At 49.3% G+C, this 19,051-nt stretch overlaps 2 protein-coding genes across 4 annotated transcripts in view; one reads left to right on the top strand and one right to left on the bottom strand.

Annotated features, from left to right (window-relative positions):
* The window catches only part of Gnaz (G protein subunit alpha z), a 50,908-nt gene extending 42,852 nt beyond the window's left edge, over positions 1-8,056 (top strand). Inside the window, exon 3 of the mRNA XM_050142808.1 lies at positions 6,100-8,056. Within this exon, the coding sequence (XP_049998765.1) occupies positions 6,100-6,444 (345 nt within the window). The 3' untranslated portion in view covers positions 6,445-8,056. The remainder of the gene's footprint in view (positions 1-6,099) is intronic.
* Rsph14 (radial spoke head 14 homolog) overlaps positions 1-19,051 on the bottom strand; it is a 78,918-nt gene that overhangs the window by 52,779 nt on the left and 7,088 nt on the right. For all 3 annotated transcript variants that reach the window (XM_050142825.1, XM_050142816.1, XM_050142835.1), the window contains 2 exons: positions 18,688-18,790; positions 15,378-15,496 (listed from right to left, as the gene is read on the bottom strand). In XM_050142825.1, coding sequence (XP_049998782.1) covers positions 15,378-15,496; positions 18,688-18,790 — 222 coding nt within the window. The remainder of the gene's footprint in view (positions 1-15,377; positions 15,497-18,687; positions 18,791-19,051) is intronic.

Raw genomic sequence — 19,051 nt, 5'->3', positions numbered from 1 at the left:
CTTGGTGAGTTCCCGCTAGAGCATCTCCATTGTCTCAGTGTTGTGGGTGCACCCCTCGCGGTCCTGAGTTCCTTGCTCATGTTCGCTCTCCTTCTGCTCCTGATTTGGACCTTGAGATTTCAGTCCGGTGCTCCAATGTGGGTCTCTGTCTCTGTCTCCTTTCATCGCCTGATGAAGGTTAATATTCAGGAGGATGCCTATATGTTTTTCTTTGGGTTCTCCTTCTTATTTAGCTTCTCTAAGAACCCGAATTGTAGGCTCAATGTCCTTTATTTATGGCTAGAAACCAAATATGAGTGAGAACATCCCATGTTCCTCTTTTTGGGTCTGGCTTACCTCACTCAGGATAGTGTTTTCTATTTCCATCCATTTGCCTGCAAACTTCAAGAAGTCCTTGTTTTTTACTGCTGAGTAGTACTCTAATATGTATATATTCCATACTTTCTTCATCCATTCTTCAATTGAGGGGCATCTAGGTTGTTTCCAGGTTCTGGCTATTACAAACAATGCTGCTATGAACATAGTAGAGCATATATTTTTGTTGCATGATAAGGCCTCTCTTGGGTATATTCCCAAGAGTGGTATTGCTGGGTCCATGGGTAGGTTGATCCCAAATTTTCTGAGAAACCGCCACACTGCTTTCCAGAGTGGTTGTACAAGTTTGCATTCCCACCAGCAATGGATAAGTGTACCCCTTTCTCCACAACCTCTCCAGCATAGGCTATCATTGGTGTTTTTGATTTTAGCCATTCTGACAGGTGTAAGATGGTATCTTAAAGTTGTCTTGATTTGCATTTCCCTGATCGCTAAGGAAGTTGAGCATGACCTTAGGTGTCTTTTGGCCATTTGAACTTCTTCTGTTGAGAGATCTCTGTTCAGCTCAGTGCCCCATTTTATAATTGGGTTGATTAGCCTTTTACAGTCTAGTTTCTTAAGTTCTTTATATATTTTGGAGATCATCAGCCTGCTTTCTTTAAGAACTCAAGACCACTAGCCCAGGGATGGCACCACACCATCATGGCCTGGGCCCTCCCCTATTGATCACTAATTGAAAAATTGCCTTACAGCTGGATCTCGTGGAGGCATTTCCTCGACTGAGGCTCCCTCCTCTCTAATGGCTCTAGCTTGTGTCAAGTTGACACACAAAGCCAGGCGGTACAAGAACTTAATGACTCTGAGAGCAAAGCTGCTCCTTATTTCATGTGGAAGGAAGGCAGTGGTCACCACGAGCCCCACACTGGGGCCTGTGTGGTGAGGTGTCTGGCCAGGCACATCTGGGCATGTGCCAAGTGGAAAACCAAGGCCTCTGACGTAGGTGAGGGACTTGGGTCCCACATGAACTCTGGGTTATGTGTGTACATGTGTTTGGGATTTAAAACAAAACAAAACCTCGTTGGGAGCTACTGGGCTCAACCTCTTAGCACAGGTGTGAGGCGCTGGCTAGCCAGCATCCTGCCCAGAGTGACAAGGGACAGAGTGGTGTCCTGAGTGATAGGGCTGGCCCATGTGGGCCAGTGGGAGTCTGAGAGCACTTTAACTCAGAGGTAGCAGCAGAGTGGGAGAATGCCCATTATGAAGGTCCAGATATTACCCTTAGGAGCTCAGTCAGGATCCAGAGAGGCTACAGAAGGAGGCTGTTAAAAATGAGCCCCAGACTTCGTATGCATAACCAGGGACATCTGCCACTGTGTGTCACCAGATGTGCAGAAAGGGAACCAAATGGCTAACCTGGCACAAACACCCTGGCGGCTGGCCTCCTTGAAGAATCATTCTAGCCAGTCCTGGTTTGGCTACCATAGGTGCCGGCCCCTGGAGGCTATCCTGGGGAAGAAGACCCCTGGATTCTCAGGCCGACATGCTTGAAGGTCCTTAGGAATGTGCCACAAGCTCTCTTCCACCCCTGTGTAAGAAATCCAAGTGCAGGGAAGCACCACCCTGGGGTAAAAGAGGTCACATGGCATCGAGTACCTATAAAGTCATCTAAACATGTTACAAATGCCCAAGGTACAGCTACAACGCCTCTGGGGACTGTTACTAGCCTCGATGTGGCTGACATGGCTTGATACAGATCACTGGTTCCCACCACCAAGCAGTAAGATTCCCACATTGCACAGGCTTCTGTCAGAATCATATGCTCTGTGTTATTTATATAAACGAATGTTTCAGATGAACCCCAGCCTCCTAGAAAATGTCAGTTTCCGTAGTGAAAGAGCCCTTCGGAGAGCTGAGTGGCTAAGGCCGGACTGGCCTCATGGCAACAGCTGACCACAGCACGGCCACCCTGGCTGCACCATTAGTGGCTGGAGAGGTAAAGGTAAGGGGGGTGTCCTGCCAGGAGAGAATATTATGGTTCTTAACCAAGCTCTGGCAAGTCAGTACCACCCCAGGGCTTGGTCCCTGTGTGAAAGCAAAGGTTCCCCATAGCCACTTCTACCCCAGCAAGTGGACTGTGGCCTTGCTTGCTTGCAGCTCCTCAGGTTCCAGGAGCAAAAGCAAACATGTTGGGTTAGTGGAGTCATGGCTACCAGCCTAGGGGCGCAGTAGAAGTCCCCACCATATTACCTCTGGAAGCAGCTATGACCCATGAAGCCAAGCAGATGGAAACAGAGAACAGGCAGAAGAGAGACTCCACAGACTGACTAGGGCACAAGCCAGACGTGGTTAGGAAGGAAGGCAGCAGCCTCCTAGAAGGGGCCTGAGGCGAGCCCTACAAGAAAAGTAGACTAGGGCTGGAGAGATGGCTCAGCAGTTAAGAGCATCGCCTGCTTTTCCAAAGGTCCTGAGTTCAATTCCCAGCAACCACGTGGTGGCTCACAGCCATCTGTAATGAGGTCTGGTGCCCTCTTCTGGCCTTTGGGCATACACATAGACAGAATATTGTATACATAATAAATAAATATTTTTAAAAAAATAAAAGTAGACTATGCATGGATGAGAGGAGCTGGGAGGCCAGGCCGAAGGGCAGCTTCAGCCCACCCACTCTCACCCCTGCACTGCCTGCCTTCTGCAGTTACAGCCTGGGATAGCATAGCTCTTCCAATGGTGGTGATTTGAGGCAGCAGGGTGCCACTGTGCACACAAGTCTCCAAGAGTGTGGCTACCACTGTGAAACTGGCCCTAAGGGCATTGAACTCATTGGTAGGCACCATGTCAGAGCTCTCACCATCACCCCCAAGGTTGTAAGACACCCACCCACCCCATCCTCATCGTCCCCGGCCACTGGATCCTCTGGTCAGCTTCGTTTGGACAGGGTCCTGATTGTGATCGCCTGCCGTCCTTTTGTCCTACCTCTTCCACGGGGCCACAGGCAGTCACAGCCTCTTGTCTAGGGACAGATTCAGGCAGGATGCGGTATCTGCCCCCATTTGCCGGGCCCTCACACTGAGAGGTCGTGAGCTGGAGCTGCTCTGATCATGCTGGGCTTTCTAACCGGCCGTCCTGATTGGCTCCCTAGGCAGTTCCGCACATCCACTTTACAGAACTTTGGTGCTCACATACCGACAACACACCCAGCATCGGGACTCTCTGGAGGACAGAAGGAAGTGGCTAGCTCGGGAAGTGCCATCGCTCTGAAGCCCCGTGTCTCCGTGGGCCCACAGGCCAAATGCACTGCTGTTTTCCCTGCGGGCTTTTCTGATCCCTACCGGGAAGGCGCCAAGAGATGGGGCCGTGGAGACAAGTGTTATTGGAGGCACATCATCTCCCAAGGGACTGATGAATGGTGGTCAGTGTGGCTCTGTAGTCCTCAGAAAATAGAGGGGTCACCAGGAAACCTGAGCTTGAACCCGCAGCAGAGCAAGAGGCGCCTGAGATAAAGGGAGATCCTGAGCTTCCTAGACACCTAGTCCTACCCCTTCTGCCGCCTGCCACCCTGTGAGCTAGACGCCTAGGTTCCATGATGTTCTGAGTCATAGGTGCAAGGCTTAGTCCTGCAGGGTCCCCAGAGTCTGAAAAGCACCAGCAGGGAAGTGGTTCAGACAGCTGGGGTGGAAAGTGCACACAGAAGCTGGGGCAGTCTCAGGGATGGTCTTTGGGCCCTACCTGCTGCTACCCCTAAAGGTCTCTGCAACTGAGCTCTTCCAGCAGATGCTGTCCTAAGAGGACTGACCTCTGGCCAGCAATTGTGTGTCAATCATTACAGCCCCTTTACATGGTCCTCCTGCCCCTCTAAGCCACATCCCACTTTCTGAACACCCTTGGGCTGACCTGGGTCCAAGAGCCACTTCTTCCGTCATCACAGTTGACCCATCAGGGCTAAGGGAACCCCCTACTCTGTGATTCCCATCCCCCTTACAGGCCGGAACAAGCCCCCGTAGTCGCCCATGGATGGATTCCAGAATCCCTATCAAGGCTCACAACTCTGAGACTTCCTCTGTCTAGCAGGAGAGTCGTGGCCCCGTGCACTCGGGACATGCTCAGCAAGCCTGCTCGATGAACTGAAGAATATGTGCTAATAGCCATATCTGATACAGAATTTGGAGTCAGAAGCAAAAGCCCCAATTATGACATCATTTCTATGAGAAGTGACAGCTCCGTCCCCACAGTCATCTTTACTCTGCATTTTCCAGGAATCCATTAGAGCTAATTGTTCTCCCAGTGGGATGTAACATCCCTAGACCACCACCCACTGATCTCACTTTGAGAACATCACATCCAGGCCTGGTTCTCTTGTGTGCCGCAGGGCTTGGGGTCCTGCTTCCTGTTTCTCAGTGGAAGACTCAGTTTAGGCCGTGCCAAAACCTGGGAATACTCGCTTTTCAGAGTTTCTTCTGTATTGATTATATCAACACCAAACAAGGGATTTGCAAAACATAGTCTTCCAGGTAGACAAGTCTCAGGATGATGACAGGTACCTTTGTACGCCCTCCTCATTCTGCACATCTGCTTCCTCCAGCAGAGGCACTGCCAAAAAAAAACCCTCTGCCTTGGAGAACACGGGGTCTGTAAAGCTGGTTTCTGTGAAATGCCCTGGAACTCTGCCCCCAGCCCACTTCCTTGCACAGGACTGCAAGCCCACAGCTCCTGGTGAAGGACTTGGAGCACATCTCCTACCTCTCCCTGCCTCAGTTTCTCCATCAGTAGGCAGCACCTTGGCCCAGAAGCAGGGATGCTGCTGATGCCCTGTGTGCACCTTGTCGGTGCCAGGCTCACTCCCTCACTCGTACCTCAATTGATATCTAGGAGTTTGGCTTGCTCACTTTATCTTAAAGGGACGATCAGCTTCCACCAGCAGTGATTCCAGGTTTGGACATTTACTCACTTTAGAAATAAGATCTGTCCATGCCCTGGGGAGGCAGACATAACCCATACGCCCCAAAGTCACTATGCACATTACATATTCTCAAAACGGGGGGAGGGGCGGGAGGGACAGCAAACAATGGAAGGGACCAGAGACCGTGCTCTGTCACTTGATCACAGCTCTGTCCCAGGATGTCACCCTCACTCTATATATGTGCAAGCCTGCCTGGTCAGACAACATGGTCAGACACCCACTGCATGTGAGCCCATAAAGTCAGTGAGGGAGACGGGCAAGGGGCAGTGACCGCAACTGTTCCAACTTACAGAAGCACAAACTGCCCCTCCGCAGATGCCGCATGGCAGAATTAAGTTTTCAGGGGACTGCGTGAAACCCAGACTTGCATTGAAGGAATAACTCCCCTTGGAAGACTTGAGCTTCTAAGTGTGGGGTGTGGAGAGGTCCGGGAGCTAGCCGTTTGAAATGGGTCCTCAGACAGAATAAGTATGGAAGGGCCTGCATCCCTAGGGTGCAAAGAGGCTCAATTGGGCACTGCCTAGGCCCTCATGCCGCAGATGGAGGCCATTTGAGCATCATTGCCCAGAGGAGGTTTCCGGAAGGGGTAGGAAACCCCTAGGTACTTAGGAGGAAGTAGGCTGTCAGTTGTTGCTAAGGGAGATGGGTAAAGACTGATTTGAACTAAAGAGGGGGAGGACTCCTGGCGGAAGGATGATGCTGGGGGGAGGAGCCTAGAACTAGGCAGGCAGTCTCGGGAGCGCCTCCTGGCGGCGAGGCTGTGGGTCTAAGTTCTCCCTCTGCTCACTGCAAGACTAACGCCAGCACTTCCCTCCTCACAACCCCAGAGCCGAATGGCAGAAAGCCTACGCCTGTTTGACTCCATCTGCAACAACAACTGGTTTATCAACACCTCGCTCATCCTCTTCCTGAACAAGAAGGACCTCCTGGCAGAGAAGATTCGGCGCATCCCGCTCAGTGTCTGTTTCCCAGAGTACAAGGGTCAGAACACGTACGAGGAGGCTGCGGTCTATATCCAGCGTCAGTTCGAGGACCTAAACCGCAACAAGGAAACCAAGGAAATCTACTCCCACTTCACCTGTGCCACCGACACCAGTAACATCCAGTTTGTCTTTGACGCGGTGACAGACGTCATTATACAGAATAATCTCAAGTACATTGGCCTCTGCTGAGGAGCCAGGCACAGCCCACTCGCCTGTAGTGAAACCCACGGGGTGTCATGCCCCAGCTCATGCTAGAGAGGCCCAACCCCAGGGGCAGAAAACAGGGGGCTTGAAGAATGTGTCCCCACCCCACCCCCAGCCTCTGCCTTCTTGGCCCCCCACGTTTCCGCAAACATAAATATATTTGGATAGATTGCTAGGTAGGTAGACACACAGACACGCACACACGCACATCCGGAGATGGCAAAGTTCCCCCAAAGTGTTGAGGTTTCCTCTTGAGCTGCAGTCACAAGTTCGTTCCAAGGCCATCTCACCCCCTTCACTCTGCCTTCCTGAGTTGGCCCCACTCTGCATGGGGGTTCACATTGGACTGCCCGGGAGGGGAGAGGCTGCAGGACTGGGACCAGGTCCGGCCAGCTGTGCCCCTTGCCCGGAAGAAGGCCAGCTCATCAACTGAGCTCTGGACTGGGGACTATCACTGACCGGAAGGGAGGCCCAGAGCAGGGACTGTGTACCTTCCCTGCTAGCCAAACCCAGCTCAGCCACTCTGCACCATGTGTGTCCAGTACCTCGGACCTGGGGAAAGAAGTGACTATACGAATCGGACCTCTGACCACTGGTGGCTCTTTTTAAACAGCTAAAATGTATGCAGCAAAAATTAACCCAGGAAAATGAGTGGCATCGTTTCTTTCAAACTAGGCCAGCTGGGTTTCCAGCTTCCCTTCTGCTGGTCTCATGTTTTATAAAAGGAAACCTGGTTTTTCTTCTCTGGCATCTTCTTTTTTTTTGTTGTTGGTTTTTTTTTTTTAATTTTTATTTTTGGCCAAATTTTTATGTTTCGCAGAAAAAAAAACCTACGGTTTCAGATGTGATTAAATATTCTTTTTTAAATGCAGATTTTCAAAACACGTTTTTTTTCAGGTGTCCCTTTTGTGTCTGGCTTGCTGAGTATAGAAGTCATAGGACGATTCTGCTCCTCGGCTCCAAAGAATTGTGGGGCAAGTGGCGCCCCGACGCCAGCCTCATGGGACACGTGTACATAAGCCTCTGCAGCGTCCTCTTGTAATTGGTGCCGTTTTCTGCTTTGTTTTTATTTAAGAAAAAAAATAAATGTGATGTATTTTCAGAAGGTTCTTTACCTAGGAGCGAATGAACAATAGCTAAATGTCTTGATATTTAAGGTGTAAATTATCTATGGTTTTGCCAAATGAAGGAAGGGGAGGCAAGAGATGCTACTCCCTGGCCCCCAGATCCTCCAAGCCTGAGGTAGGCTGGGAGCTGGCTCAGACTCCTGTGAAGGCACAGCCAGAGTTGTGGCCGGAAAGGAAGCCCTGTTGGTACCATGCGTTCCAGGCTTTCTAGTCCCAGGGCCCACGGGCACTGGTTCTAAAAGAGCCCTGGCTGTGCGGGAATCCAAAACCCCTGCTGCCAAGGGGGTGGCACCACGAGAGCCCTTGCCAAATCTTTCTCAACCCTTTGTTTGGTACCCGTGAGTTCAAGGTCGATGTATAGAATCGCGGCCAAGGAGTTGGGATGTACAGCGGGAGAGAAGAGCTGATGAGCATATAAAAGTCAAAGATTGTCTACTTTAAGAAAATAAAATACCCTGAATGGAGCCAGACCTTGTTCCTGTGTGCTGTGTGTGGCTCGTGTGCAGATGGCTGGGTGCCATCTAAAGCAGCTAGAGACACTTTCCACTGGGGTCTCTCCCACTCCCTCTCCAGGTCTATGTACCTGCACATACATCCTCCAGGGAGAACTTCAGACAGGGCCCTGAGTGTAGGACAGCCAGCATCCTCGCAAACATCTCAAACACAGACCTGGGTCTCTGGTTCATCTGCACTCCTACCTATGTGGGAATCTTCTTCACATGTCCCCATGACACCAACGGCAAGAACTCGGTGGGGGGGGGGGTTGTTTAAGGAGATAAAACGTTCAACTGTGACGGGCGGTGGTGGCGCACGCCTTTAATCCCAGCACTTGGGAAGCAGAGGCAGGTGGATCTCAGTGAGTTTGAGGCCAGCCTGGTCTACAAAGTGAGTTGCAGGACAGGCTCCAAAGCTACACAAAGAAACCCTGTCTCAAAAAAAAAAAAGAAAAAAAAAGTTCAACTGTAAGTCATTGAGGCGTACTTTGTTCTTTTAATACCAACTGTGAAACAGAAAACTAATTTCACTGTGAGCATCCTTAACCTAAAAATACACAGCTGAAGGGAATACAGAAAGATCCGGCCTCCCTTGGTGTGTGCCCGGAGCAGAGGAGACCTGACTCAGGAAATGGCTTTCCTCTGGAGCCCCATGAGCACTTTCTCGTGATCCCTCCCAACCCCGGTATGGGTAACTTGTCCTGTTGCTATGGTTAGTACTATGGTTAAAATAACTGAGAAAGCTTAAGGAAGGAGGGATTTACTTTGGCTCACAATTTGAGGTTCTAGGCCATTATGGCGGGGAAATCATAGCGGTAAGAGCAGCTGATGACGTTGTATCCATGGTCAGGAATATGAGTGTCCATTTGCCCCTTTGTGTTCTGCGTGGAACCCAGTGTGTGACATGGCACTACCCTGAATCAAAGTGGGTCCTTCCCTCCTCTGTTTACCTAGTCTACATAATCCTTCACACACTTGTCCAGTGACTGAGCTAATCTCTCCTGCCCAGAACCGTATCTCGTAGGAGAGTCTAGACCCTGTCAGGCTCACCAGCAGCATCAACCCACCATATCCTCCCCAGACAGACCTCCATTCTGCGCTCCACACTGGCCTCTCTGGATGTCCACCACGGTTCACCTGTGACGGTTCTTCCTTCCTTCCCTCTTGCTCTCCCACCTCACAGTCCTGGGTATTTCCATCCTTCCGGGTCCTCAGCCTGTCTGTAAATCTCATCCCTCCCCATGTCCCTACCTTCCCATGCCCACCCACTCCAGGTCAGTATAGGCAAATTCCACTCATTCAGGTCGGTATAATATAGCAAGTTCCACTGATTCCTCCACAAGGTGCTGCCTGACCCATCTCCTTCCCCTGGGGGCACAGGCTGATCCTAAGGGTCAGGAGAGGCCTACCAGGTAAATACCAATAGCCAGCCTTAGCAGGGAGATTGGAAACAGGTTTTACAAAGAAAATTAGTGAGAAGCTGATGGCAAGAATGGAACTGGCCCACCCTCTTCAGGTATTGTCCAGCCTTTCCCCCCAAGACAGCTCCATCCGGGACTATGACCTTCCTTAGTGGCTTGCATGGTCACTGATGCAGGGCATCCTTGATGGTTGCGGAGATGCTGGCTGCCCTCGACAGCTGTGCTCTGCTGTCCTAAGAGCATTCCTAAGAGGCTAAGATTGTTGATTCTGATTGACCAACAAGGAAACGGCATGGGAAGATGCTCACCTGGTCAGGTGCTTGTTGCCCAGGCATGAGAATCAGAGTTCAACTCCCAGCATTGCCATGAAAAGCTGGGCATCATGGTGTGGGTTTGTAACCCCAGTACTGGGGAGGTCTATACAGACATAGCCACAGTGCGTGCTCGCCAGCCTAGCCTACCTCCCAGTAAAATAACCTGTCTCAACATAATAAGATGGACAGTTCCCAAGGGCTAAAACCCAAGGTTATCTACGGCTCCATACACACACATATGCCTATATGCACACACACGTATATACCTATATGCACACACACATATGCCTATATGCACACACGTATATACCTATATGCACACACACATATGCCTATATGCACACACATATGCCTATATGCACACACATGCCTATATGCACACACATATGCCTATATGCACACACATGCCTATATGCACACACACATATGCCTATATGCACACACATATGCCTATATGCACACACACATATGCCTATATGCACACACACATATGCCTATATGCACACACATATGCCTATATGCACACACATATGCCTATATGCACACACATGCCTATATGCACACACATATGCCTATATGCACACACACACATGCCTATATGCACACACACACACAAAGGTAGGGACCCTAACGGGACAAATTACCACCACAAAACAGAATAGCAAATGACTTGGCCAATCTATACCTCCAAAGGCTTGTAGGTGGTCTATCTAGGCCCTAGATAAAAGCAGACATCTGAGACAAATGGGCAGAGAGCGGGCCCAGCTGGCACAGGGGCAGATGTCATGGAGGGCAGTGCTGCACCATGAGGGTGAGCAGCCACCGGAGGCTGGATGGCACTCTGGGGGACTCATCTCACCCACAGAAGCCTAACAGGAAGCTTCAGGACCGGGGTAGTTCCCGCACTAGGTGCCAGCCAACACAGCCTAGAGTGTGGTCCCAGGGGACCTAGTCCCTTCGGTAATTGCATTGTTAATAGGCTGTTTTGAACCCGAAGGGATAGTATGAGAACCTAACGGAAGTAGCTGTGAAAGGCTGCTTGGCCCAAGAGAGCTGTTGAGGGTAAGTTCCGAGACCCTAGTCAGTCTTGACAGGGAAAAGACGGGTAAAGGATCTGTCCTGCTGGAGGTTTAGGGTAGAAAGGAGAGGAGGACACACCCAGAAACTACTGACAGCAGCCCAGAAACCAGATAGATCCTTGTAGCCAGGCATTATCCTACCTAAGGCCAGGGACAGGACAGCTTGGACTGCCAGACTAAGGACATGGGTGTGGTGTTAGCTGCAAGAGGAGGGAGGGCTTCCTGGAGTACTTCATAGGCCTCCAGGAAACGGGCAGATGCTGCAGAAGAACAAGGGTTGCCTGCCCGGGGCTGAGGTATCCCAGTAAAAGGACCATTTCTCCAGCAGCCCTTCACTTTGGGGAATAGTCAGTCCCTGCAGGTTTAGCTCCCGGTGGAAATAGCATCCCAGATCTCACTCAAGCCCAGACAGTATGACTCCATGGGAGCTCCCTGTGGCATTTTAGCCTTGCCAGGTTCAAAACCACACGCAGACGTCTTCCTGTGGTGCCCACTGCCCCCACTGAGATCTAGACATGGCCCAAAGCCAGGGAATGATTTCCACACATGGAGGTTGCACCCCACCACTCCATCACTGACTGCAGGTACCTCTGTTTAGAAGGGGGTACCTTCATCTGTCACCAGGCCCTGACCCAAAGCCAGAGACAGCAAATTATACCTAACACCAGCATCTGTGAGCCAGGCTCAGCAGGAGGAGTAGCGTAAGAAAGGACCAGGCCAAACTCACCCAGATACCCAGCTAGTGCCTGAAACAAAAGAGGATCCTGGGTGGGCACCCAAGTCCACCAGTTTCTGGGGATCCTGGCCTGGCAGCCCCTTTTGTGGCATTTATCTCTTCTGTTTTGGTTTCTCTTCTCATAACAGGACAATCCCTTAGGACCTGAGAAGCCAGTCACTGGGACAGGCCCTAGTCCTGGAGCACCCCCTGCTGGTTATTCTGGGAACAAGGCAGACCTCGGTAGTGCCAAGGATTAAGAAGGAGAAAATATACTTCTAAACAATATTAGCTATACACAAGATGCTCTAGAGGCCAGGCACTGGTGGTGCCATGAGAGCAACAGGTGGCAAGGGTGCCATGGTTAAAATAAGAAAACCTTTTCCAATGTGGCCATGGACAAGAAGCCCCATAACATATGCTGCAAGCTAGCTGAGCACCCAGACAAACTACATAGGTTCCCCCCAACAGCTACTGCCCTGTGTCACATACTGATGAGAGGGATGCTGAAGTAGAAGTCCATGCCCCATCAGAAGCCCAGCTAGGACACCATGTGACATACAGCCCAGCATACCAGTGTACCCCAAAGCCACAACACCCGAGTGACCCCAAGATTCATCTCCCCAGGCCTCTACCACACTGCCTCCCTCCCTCTGCCCATCGTCGCAGTCACCAGCCCCTGCTGCCAACCCTTCCACCAGGCTGCCCTGACCTCCCTTCTGAAGGCCTCATCCACAATGACCAGCACCCATCAAGGCCTGTGACTAAGAGCTGGTTCCAGGATCTCCAGAGAGACTTGTGTTCACTGGGCTTGCCAACACAGCAGACCCACTACTCCTCATGTTGTTTGGGTATAGACTCCCTGATCTTTGTATTGCTTGGGTTCTACAGGGAGATGGGCGGGAGCATCTGAGAGAACCCAGGACACCACTTCAGAGCCCTGGCAGTATTGATTGGTAAGGTCTAGAAAGAAGACCTTCTTTCTAGAAACTCCATTCAGGGTACAACCTTCATAATCTAAAAGTGAAAAACAAAGGCTCCTGCTTCCTAGGAAACATGGCAGGATGTCTTCAAGAGCTCAGGGTCAGTGCCCCGCCCCTCAGGGGAAAGCACCAAGGAAAGACTGGTGAGACTGTCTTCCACATGGAGAACCTTCAGGGGCAACAGATGAACAAATAACGCGGATCCGCCTATTGCGGCTGCTTTTCCTATGGCTGTGATAAAATGCTCTGGACAGACGCAGTTTATCTGGCTCACAGATCCAGGAAGAGTCCATCACAAGGAAGTCGCAGCAGCAGGAGCGTGGGGCGGTTGCCAGTGTCACGTTCCCAGTCAGAAAGCAGAGAGTGACATGTGTTCAGTTCACTTTCTCCTTTAATTTAGGCTCCCAGCCCAGGGCATGATGCCACGCACAGTGGGTGGGTCTTCTCACCCCCAAATAACATGCCCGAGATAGTCCCTCACACTCATGCCCAGGGCCCATCTTCTAGGTGATTCTGGATGTCATTGAGTCTGAAATGGAGATTAACCATCATGCTACCCAACCAGTCCAGGAAAAGTGATATTGTCAGTGCAGGTAGTCAACAAACGCTTGGGATCTAGGACAACTCCTTCAGGTTAACAAGAAGTAGAAGAACTAATTGGCAGGATGGATCCCAGCTGCCTAGAGGCACTGAGCAGAGAGGAGCCTGAGGTCATGCCAAGCAGAGAGATGTTCATTCTCACTGGTCACAGCCATGGGCAACACCATACAGGGTGATCTACCACGGCACACCACTGGACTAACTGACAAGGATGCCACTGGCTGGGGGAAGGGAGGCTGGGGAGCAGTTGGTATTCTGCTAAGGTGAAGGCAGGCATGCGTTGGAGGCCAGCATCACCTTCCCTAGCAGACTCCGTAGAGCATCCTTCTTGTGAACCAGGAAGATCTGTGCAGAGATGCAAGTCTGTGTGGAGACGCTCATTACTCATTCCTTCGGTGGCCCAGAAGAGGAAACAGTCAACATGGGAACATGTCACAATTCATTCAAGAGCTGGGCATGGTGGCACACACCTTTAATCCCAGCACTTGAGAGACAGAGGCAGGAAAATCTGTGAGTTCGAGGCCAGCCTGGTCTACAAAGTGAGTTCCAGGACAGTCAGGGCTGTTACGCAGAGAAACCCTGTCTCAAAGACCAAAATAAAACAAACAAAAATATATTCAAATGGCAAAAGAGTACAATGAAAGCCCAAGCCCCTTCAGTACAACATGGGTACATTTCAAAATTATAATATTAGGGCCAGTAAGGTGACTCCACGAGTAAAGGCACTTGCCACACAATCCTGGTGACCTGAATTCTATCCCCGGAATCCACGTTTAAAAAAAAAAAAATGCTTGCAGAAGCGAGCATGTGTAATCCTAGCATTCCTAAGGCAAAAACAGAAGGCAGAACCCGACGTGCCCAGAAGTCCATGGGCCAGCTATCCTGGAGTATGCAGGACATGGGGACATGTTGCAATACATTCAAGAGCTGGGCTTGGTGCCTCTCACCTTTAATCCCACACCAGGAGCCAACCAAACCTTACCTCTATCTACAAGGTGGAAGGCAAGAACCAACTCCCAAAAATTCAGAAGTTGCCCTCTGCCCGCCACACCCATCACATCCATCACACACACACACACACACACACACACACACCATCATCATCAAACAACAACTGTGATGTATGACACTGCGTGGAAAGAGATGTACATCATATACACAATGGTTTCAAAATTATAATATTACTTCTTGGGGGTGATTTTAAGATGCAAAGGGATACATACAGCAAGATCCACTTAACTCAGACTTAAATATACAAAGTAACATTTTATACACACACACATTTTTATATACTCTACCTGTGGCAAACATCTATGTGCATGTTGTAGGGTTATATTCACTAAATCACTAGTGGTCGAGGGAGGCGAAAAGGAAGGGTACTATATGGGGAGAGATACAGAGAGTACTTGGACTGTGTCTGTGTCTTAAGTGGATACAATCAGATGTCCTTCAGCGGGAACAGAAAAACCCGGAGTATACTCACTTAATGGAAATCCTAACCTTTGAAAATCATTTATGATCCAGAAATAAAACACTAAACAAAAGCACCTAAAATCAAAATAGTATAGACTGAATAGCCTCATTTTCATAAAGCTTAGAGTCATAAACTAAACTAGGAATGTAAACTCCATGATGGATTATTGGTCGGCACATGTGAAGCCTGGGTTCAATGCCAGTGTCCCCAAAATAAAAAATACCAGACAACCCAGCATGTGGCCTTACAAACTGCGGGAGTCACCCTAAGGAAGGGGAACCCAGAATGCGGTCAGTGGAAAGGCTTGGAGCCCTGCAACAGGCTACCAGGCTTTTATTTGTGCTTGTTTGTTACAAGTTAACAGAATATTCACTGGTTCTTGTGTTTAGAAATGGATGGGACTCCGGCTTTATCCTACTTCTGAGCTATACTCCCAACTTTGTAGAATACATTTGTCATATTTTAACAGAAAGGTAACTTTGTTGTTACTGCTACTGTTATAAGACAAAGTCTTCCTCTGCAGTCCAGGCTGGTCCTCCTCAGCGCTGAGGAGTAGCTGGGGGAACAGGTTGCACACCACTATGCCCAGCCCCAAGGTCATTTTAATGGGGGGAGTACCAAGGACTGTCATCTGCAGCCCTGCACAAACTCACCTAGAGGGAAGGACCACCGACAGTCATCTACCAGATCCCATGTGTGATGCAACCCTACCTTCAGGCAGCTGCGCCAGATGTTTGTATGCCTGGTGTAGGTTTTCCCTGCAGACTGTCTGGTGATCATTCAGCAGGAACGACAGGGCTATGATGACGCCATGCTTTAAGAAGCCAGTTCTAAAGAAGGGAAGATGGGTTTCGACGTCAGAAGACCATTTCAGGTTTTTTTTTAAAGTATGTATTTATGTGTTATGGTTGTTTTGTCTGCACGTATGTGTATATATCACATGTGGCCAAGAATGTCAGTAAAAAAAACCTGGAACTGGAGCCACCATATGGGTGCTGAGCATCAAAACCCAGGTTCTCTGCAAGAGCAACAAGTATTCTTAAGCACTGGCCATCTCTCCGAACCCAATTTTATTTGTCTTAACAGCCGGATGCTATTCTGTTGTGTGAATCGCTGCATCTTCATTATCCATTCGCCGGTTTATGGGCACCTGGGTTGTTTCTGTTCCCTGGATATTGTGAATAGTGCAGCACGGAACACGGGCGACCAGTTATCTCTACGGCAGGACTCGGGGTCTAGCTGGATTGTGTGGTAGATCTATTTCTAGCTTTCTGGGGATCCGCCACACTGATTTCCATAGTGGCTGCATCCAGTTTTCACTCCCACTAGCTGTGAAGACGTCTTCTTCCCTTACATCCATGCTAGCGTTTGTCATCATTTTTTTAATCTTAGCCCTTCCGACAGGAGCAAGTTGAAATCTCAAAGTAATTTTAATATGCATTTCCATGACAGTTGAGGATGTTGAGTATGTTTGAAAATGTTTCTGAACTATTCATATTTCATCTTTTGTTTGTTTGGTTGGTTTTGGTTTTTTGAGACAGGGTTTCTCTGTGTAGCTTTGGAGCCTGTCCTGGAACTCTGTCTGTAGACCAGGCTGGCCTCGAACTCACGGAGATCCACCTGCCTCTGCCTCCCAAGTGCTGGAATTCCATGAGAATGAGAACCATGAGAACTCTTTGATTGCCTAGTTTCATGCTTCATTTTTAACTGGGTTGTTTCCTTGGAGTTTAGTTTTTCTTTGGGGGGGAGTTCTTTGTATAGTCAGGCTATAACTGGTACAGAATGGTTTTCCCATTCTGCAGACTGTTTTCTTCAGAATGGTTGCTTTCTTTGCCGCATAGAAGCTTTCTAGTTTCATGAGGCCCCATTTACTAATTATTGGTCCGAGTGTCCTGATCAGAAAGTCTTTTCCTGTGCCAACAAGTTCAGGTATATTCTCTACTTTTTCTTCTATCAGATTCAGGGTATCAAGACTTACACTGAAATCCTGAACCATTTGGAGTTTTGAGGTAGGTGGTTAGGGTGTGGAATAAGTCTCTAGTTCCATTTTTCTACACATGGCTGTTAAGCTTGACTTGCTGAAGATGCTCTTTTCTCCAAAGTGTATTTTGACTTTTCTTTCTTTTTTGTCAAAAGTCAGGTGGCCATAGGAATATGTGCTCACACATGGGGCTTCCATTCTATCCCAATGACCAATATGTCTGTTCTTATGCCAGTGCAATGCTGTTTTTATTACTATAGCTCTATAGTATGATCTCTGAAGAGGCTGAGATTAAGATCAGGTCAGTGACCCTGCTGGACTCCAAGACCAGAGAGATCCGCTATGCTCTAGAGACCTGGGAGGTCAGAATCACAAAGCACTGTGACTTGTGGGGTGGCAAGAATCACGGTGCTGCCCTCCCGCTTTTGAGTGGCGTCTTGGGATCCGTCTAGCCTGGATTTATATCACCGCTTTGAGCGTCAGCGCCGCCACCGTGCAGTGGCACAAGGCAGCAGAAACCTGGAACCCACCTTGCCTGCACAGTGGAGCTGAGCTCACCACCGTTCTACAACTCCGGCTCCCAGGGAGAGATTTCACAGGCCTGGCACCCCCAGATGTCCCCAGCCCTTCCTGCCTCTCTTGCCTTCTCCCAGGTGACTTACGAGTTTACTGGCAGCCAGCTGCTTCCCTCCAGACCCAGGCTGCCCTCTGCACTTGTTACAATTACACGTAAGTTCATTAACTATTAGGTAAGCCAATTAGATAAAGAATTGCTTTTATTTCCTCTTGAAAGAAAACTTGAATACTACGTAAAAACTCAAATGAGTCTCTTAAAGTGAGATGACTGTAAGTTTTTCCATATTTTTTGTATGCAGATTATTTCAATGGTGTCTTTTTTTGATCTTAGTGTGCTTTTGAGAAACATACTACAAATCAATCTGGTGCTTTAACCAGAAGAATCCATAGGAAACACCACCTGATGGGCCCATATCCTAGTAAAGCCCTGGGACTCACACAGGCCTTGTCATTTGTGTTTTTAGTTAAATGGGCAACTTACAGGTAATACAGTGTTTCTTTTATTTCTTGACTATGACCTGTTTCTTTGAAGTAGCCGACAGCATCTGCAAAGGACTCTTCTGAGGCCACATCTGTCAGGGTGGATTCAGGAATAGATTAAAGTCATGTGTGAAGCTTTGGATGTGATACGAAGCCTTCTGAATGTCGGTATTTATAAGTCCGAGATGGTTGGCAGCTTGTCCTTGGATCTGCTTTCTTTTTCTGAGGTCATCTATACAGTGGCAGTGGTCTGTACACAGGGGACTAGAGAGTACTGGAAGTGGAACAAGGGACCTTATACAAGGTAGGCATGTGTCCTGCCACTGATCTATAGCCCTACCTAGAATTCTGCTTTTGATACCAAGTACAACTAGTACTCCCTAGTCAAGGGGGTGAGCTCAGCTACTGTGAGAAGGCACCCTGCCCCAACCACCACCCCAATCTCTAACCAAACTAACAAGGAGAAATAGTAACTAATAAAACTTGACGTAGGAGGGACCCATTTGCAGGCATTATATACTTCGTCCTCAGCATCACAGCAAGAGGTGAGACCCATTCAGACTGGGTGTGTGTTAATAACGGAAGGTGAAGCCACACTCCCTGTGAGCATCGAAGACAACTCAGGGATGGAAACGGTTTTGCAGATGTTGGGTCTGAACTTCCCACCTACAGCATGGGAAGGCCAGAACCAGGAGCTAACATAAAAACTAGTCTAGAACAGAACTAGGGTACAGCTCCAGAGTCCGGCACCTGCATAGCATGCATGAGGCACTGGGTTTGATCCCCAGTGCCAAGGAAAGGGTTTGGGACACAATTCTGTCAGGCTGTCAGAAGACAAACTGCCCTACGGAGAGGATTGTCATCAGCAAATAGAAGAAATAGAGAAAAGTTAGAGTGCTCAGAGTCGTGCAAGGATGTCTGCCCCTGCCCAGGGGCAATAGCAGTTTCTAACTGGGACCTTGGTGTCCACTAGCAGCTGCCCACCTGCCTATGTTATGGGTGGCCATGATGTACAGCACCTCGGTGGTCTTTATCCGCACCAAGTTATCATCATCCTTCAGCAGGGCCTTCAGGCTCTCCAGGCAGCCTGTGGACACAGGAAACCTTTTGAACATCTGCCAGTCCAGCAGATTGGCTAGAAATCAACACGTGACCTAGTGTTTAGCAACAGAAAAACACCACATCTGCACTTTGGGTTTGGGGAAGCCAAGTCAGTGGCACAGCGTTAGCAGAAGGGGTTCACAACCAGGGACCATTTCATGTAATCGCTTCATAATTCATTCTCTCTCTGTCTCTCTTCCCCTCTCCTCTCCTCTCCTCTCCTCTCCTCTCCTCTCCTCTCCTCTCC

This window comes from Alexandromys fortis, unplaced genomic scaffold, assembly GCF_014885135.2.
Source record: "Alexandromys fortis isolate MF-2015 unplaced genomic scaffold, M_Fortis_MF-2015_v1.1 scaffold_9, whole genome shotgun sequence".
NCBI classification, from domain to species: domain Eukaryota; kingdom Metazoa; phylum Chordata; class Mammalia; order Rodentia; family Cricetidae; genus Alexandromys; species Alexandromys fortis.
This window is presented reverse-complemented; position numbering and strand designations above follow the sequence as displayed.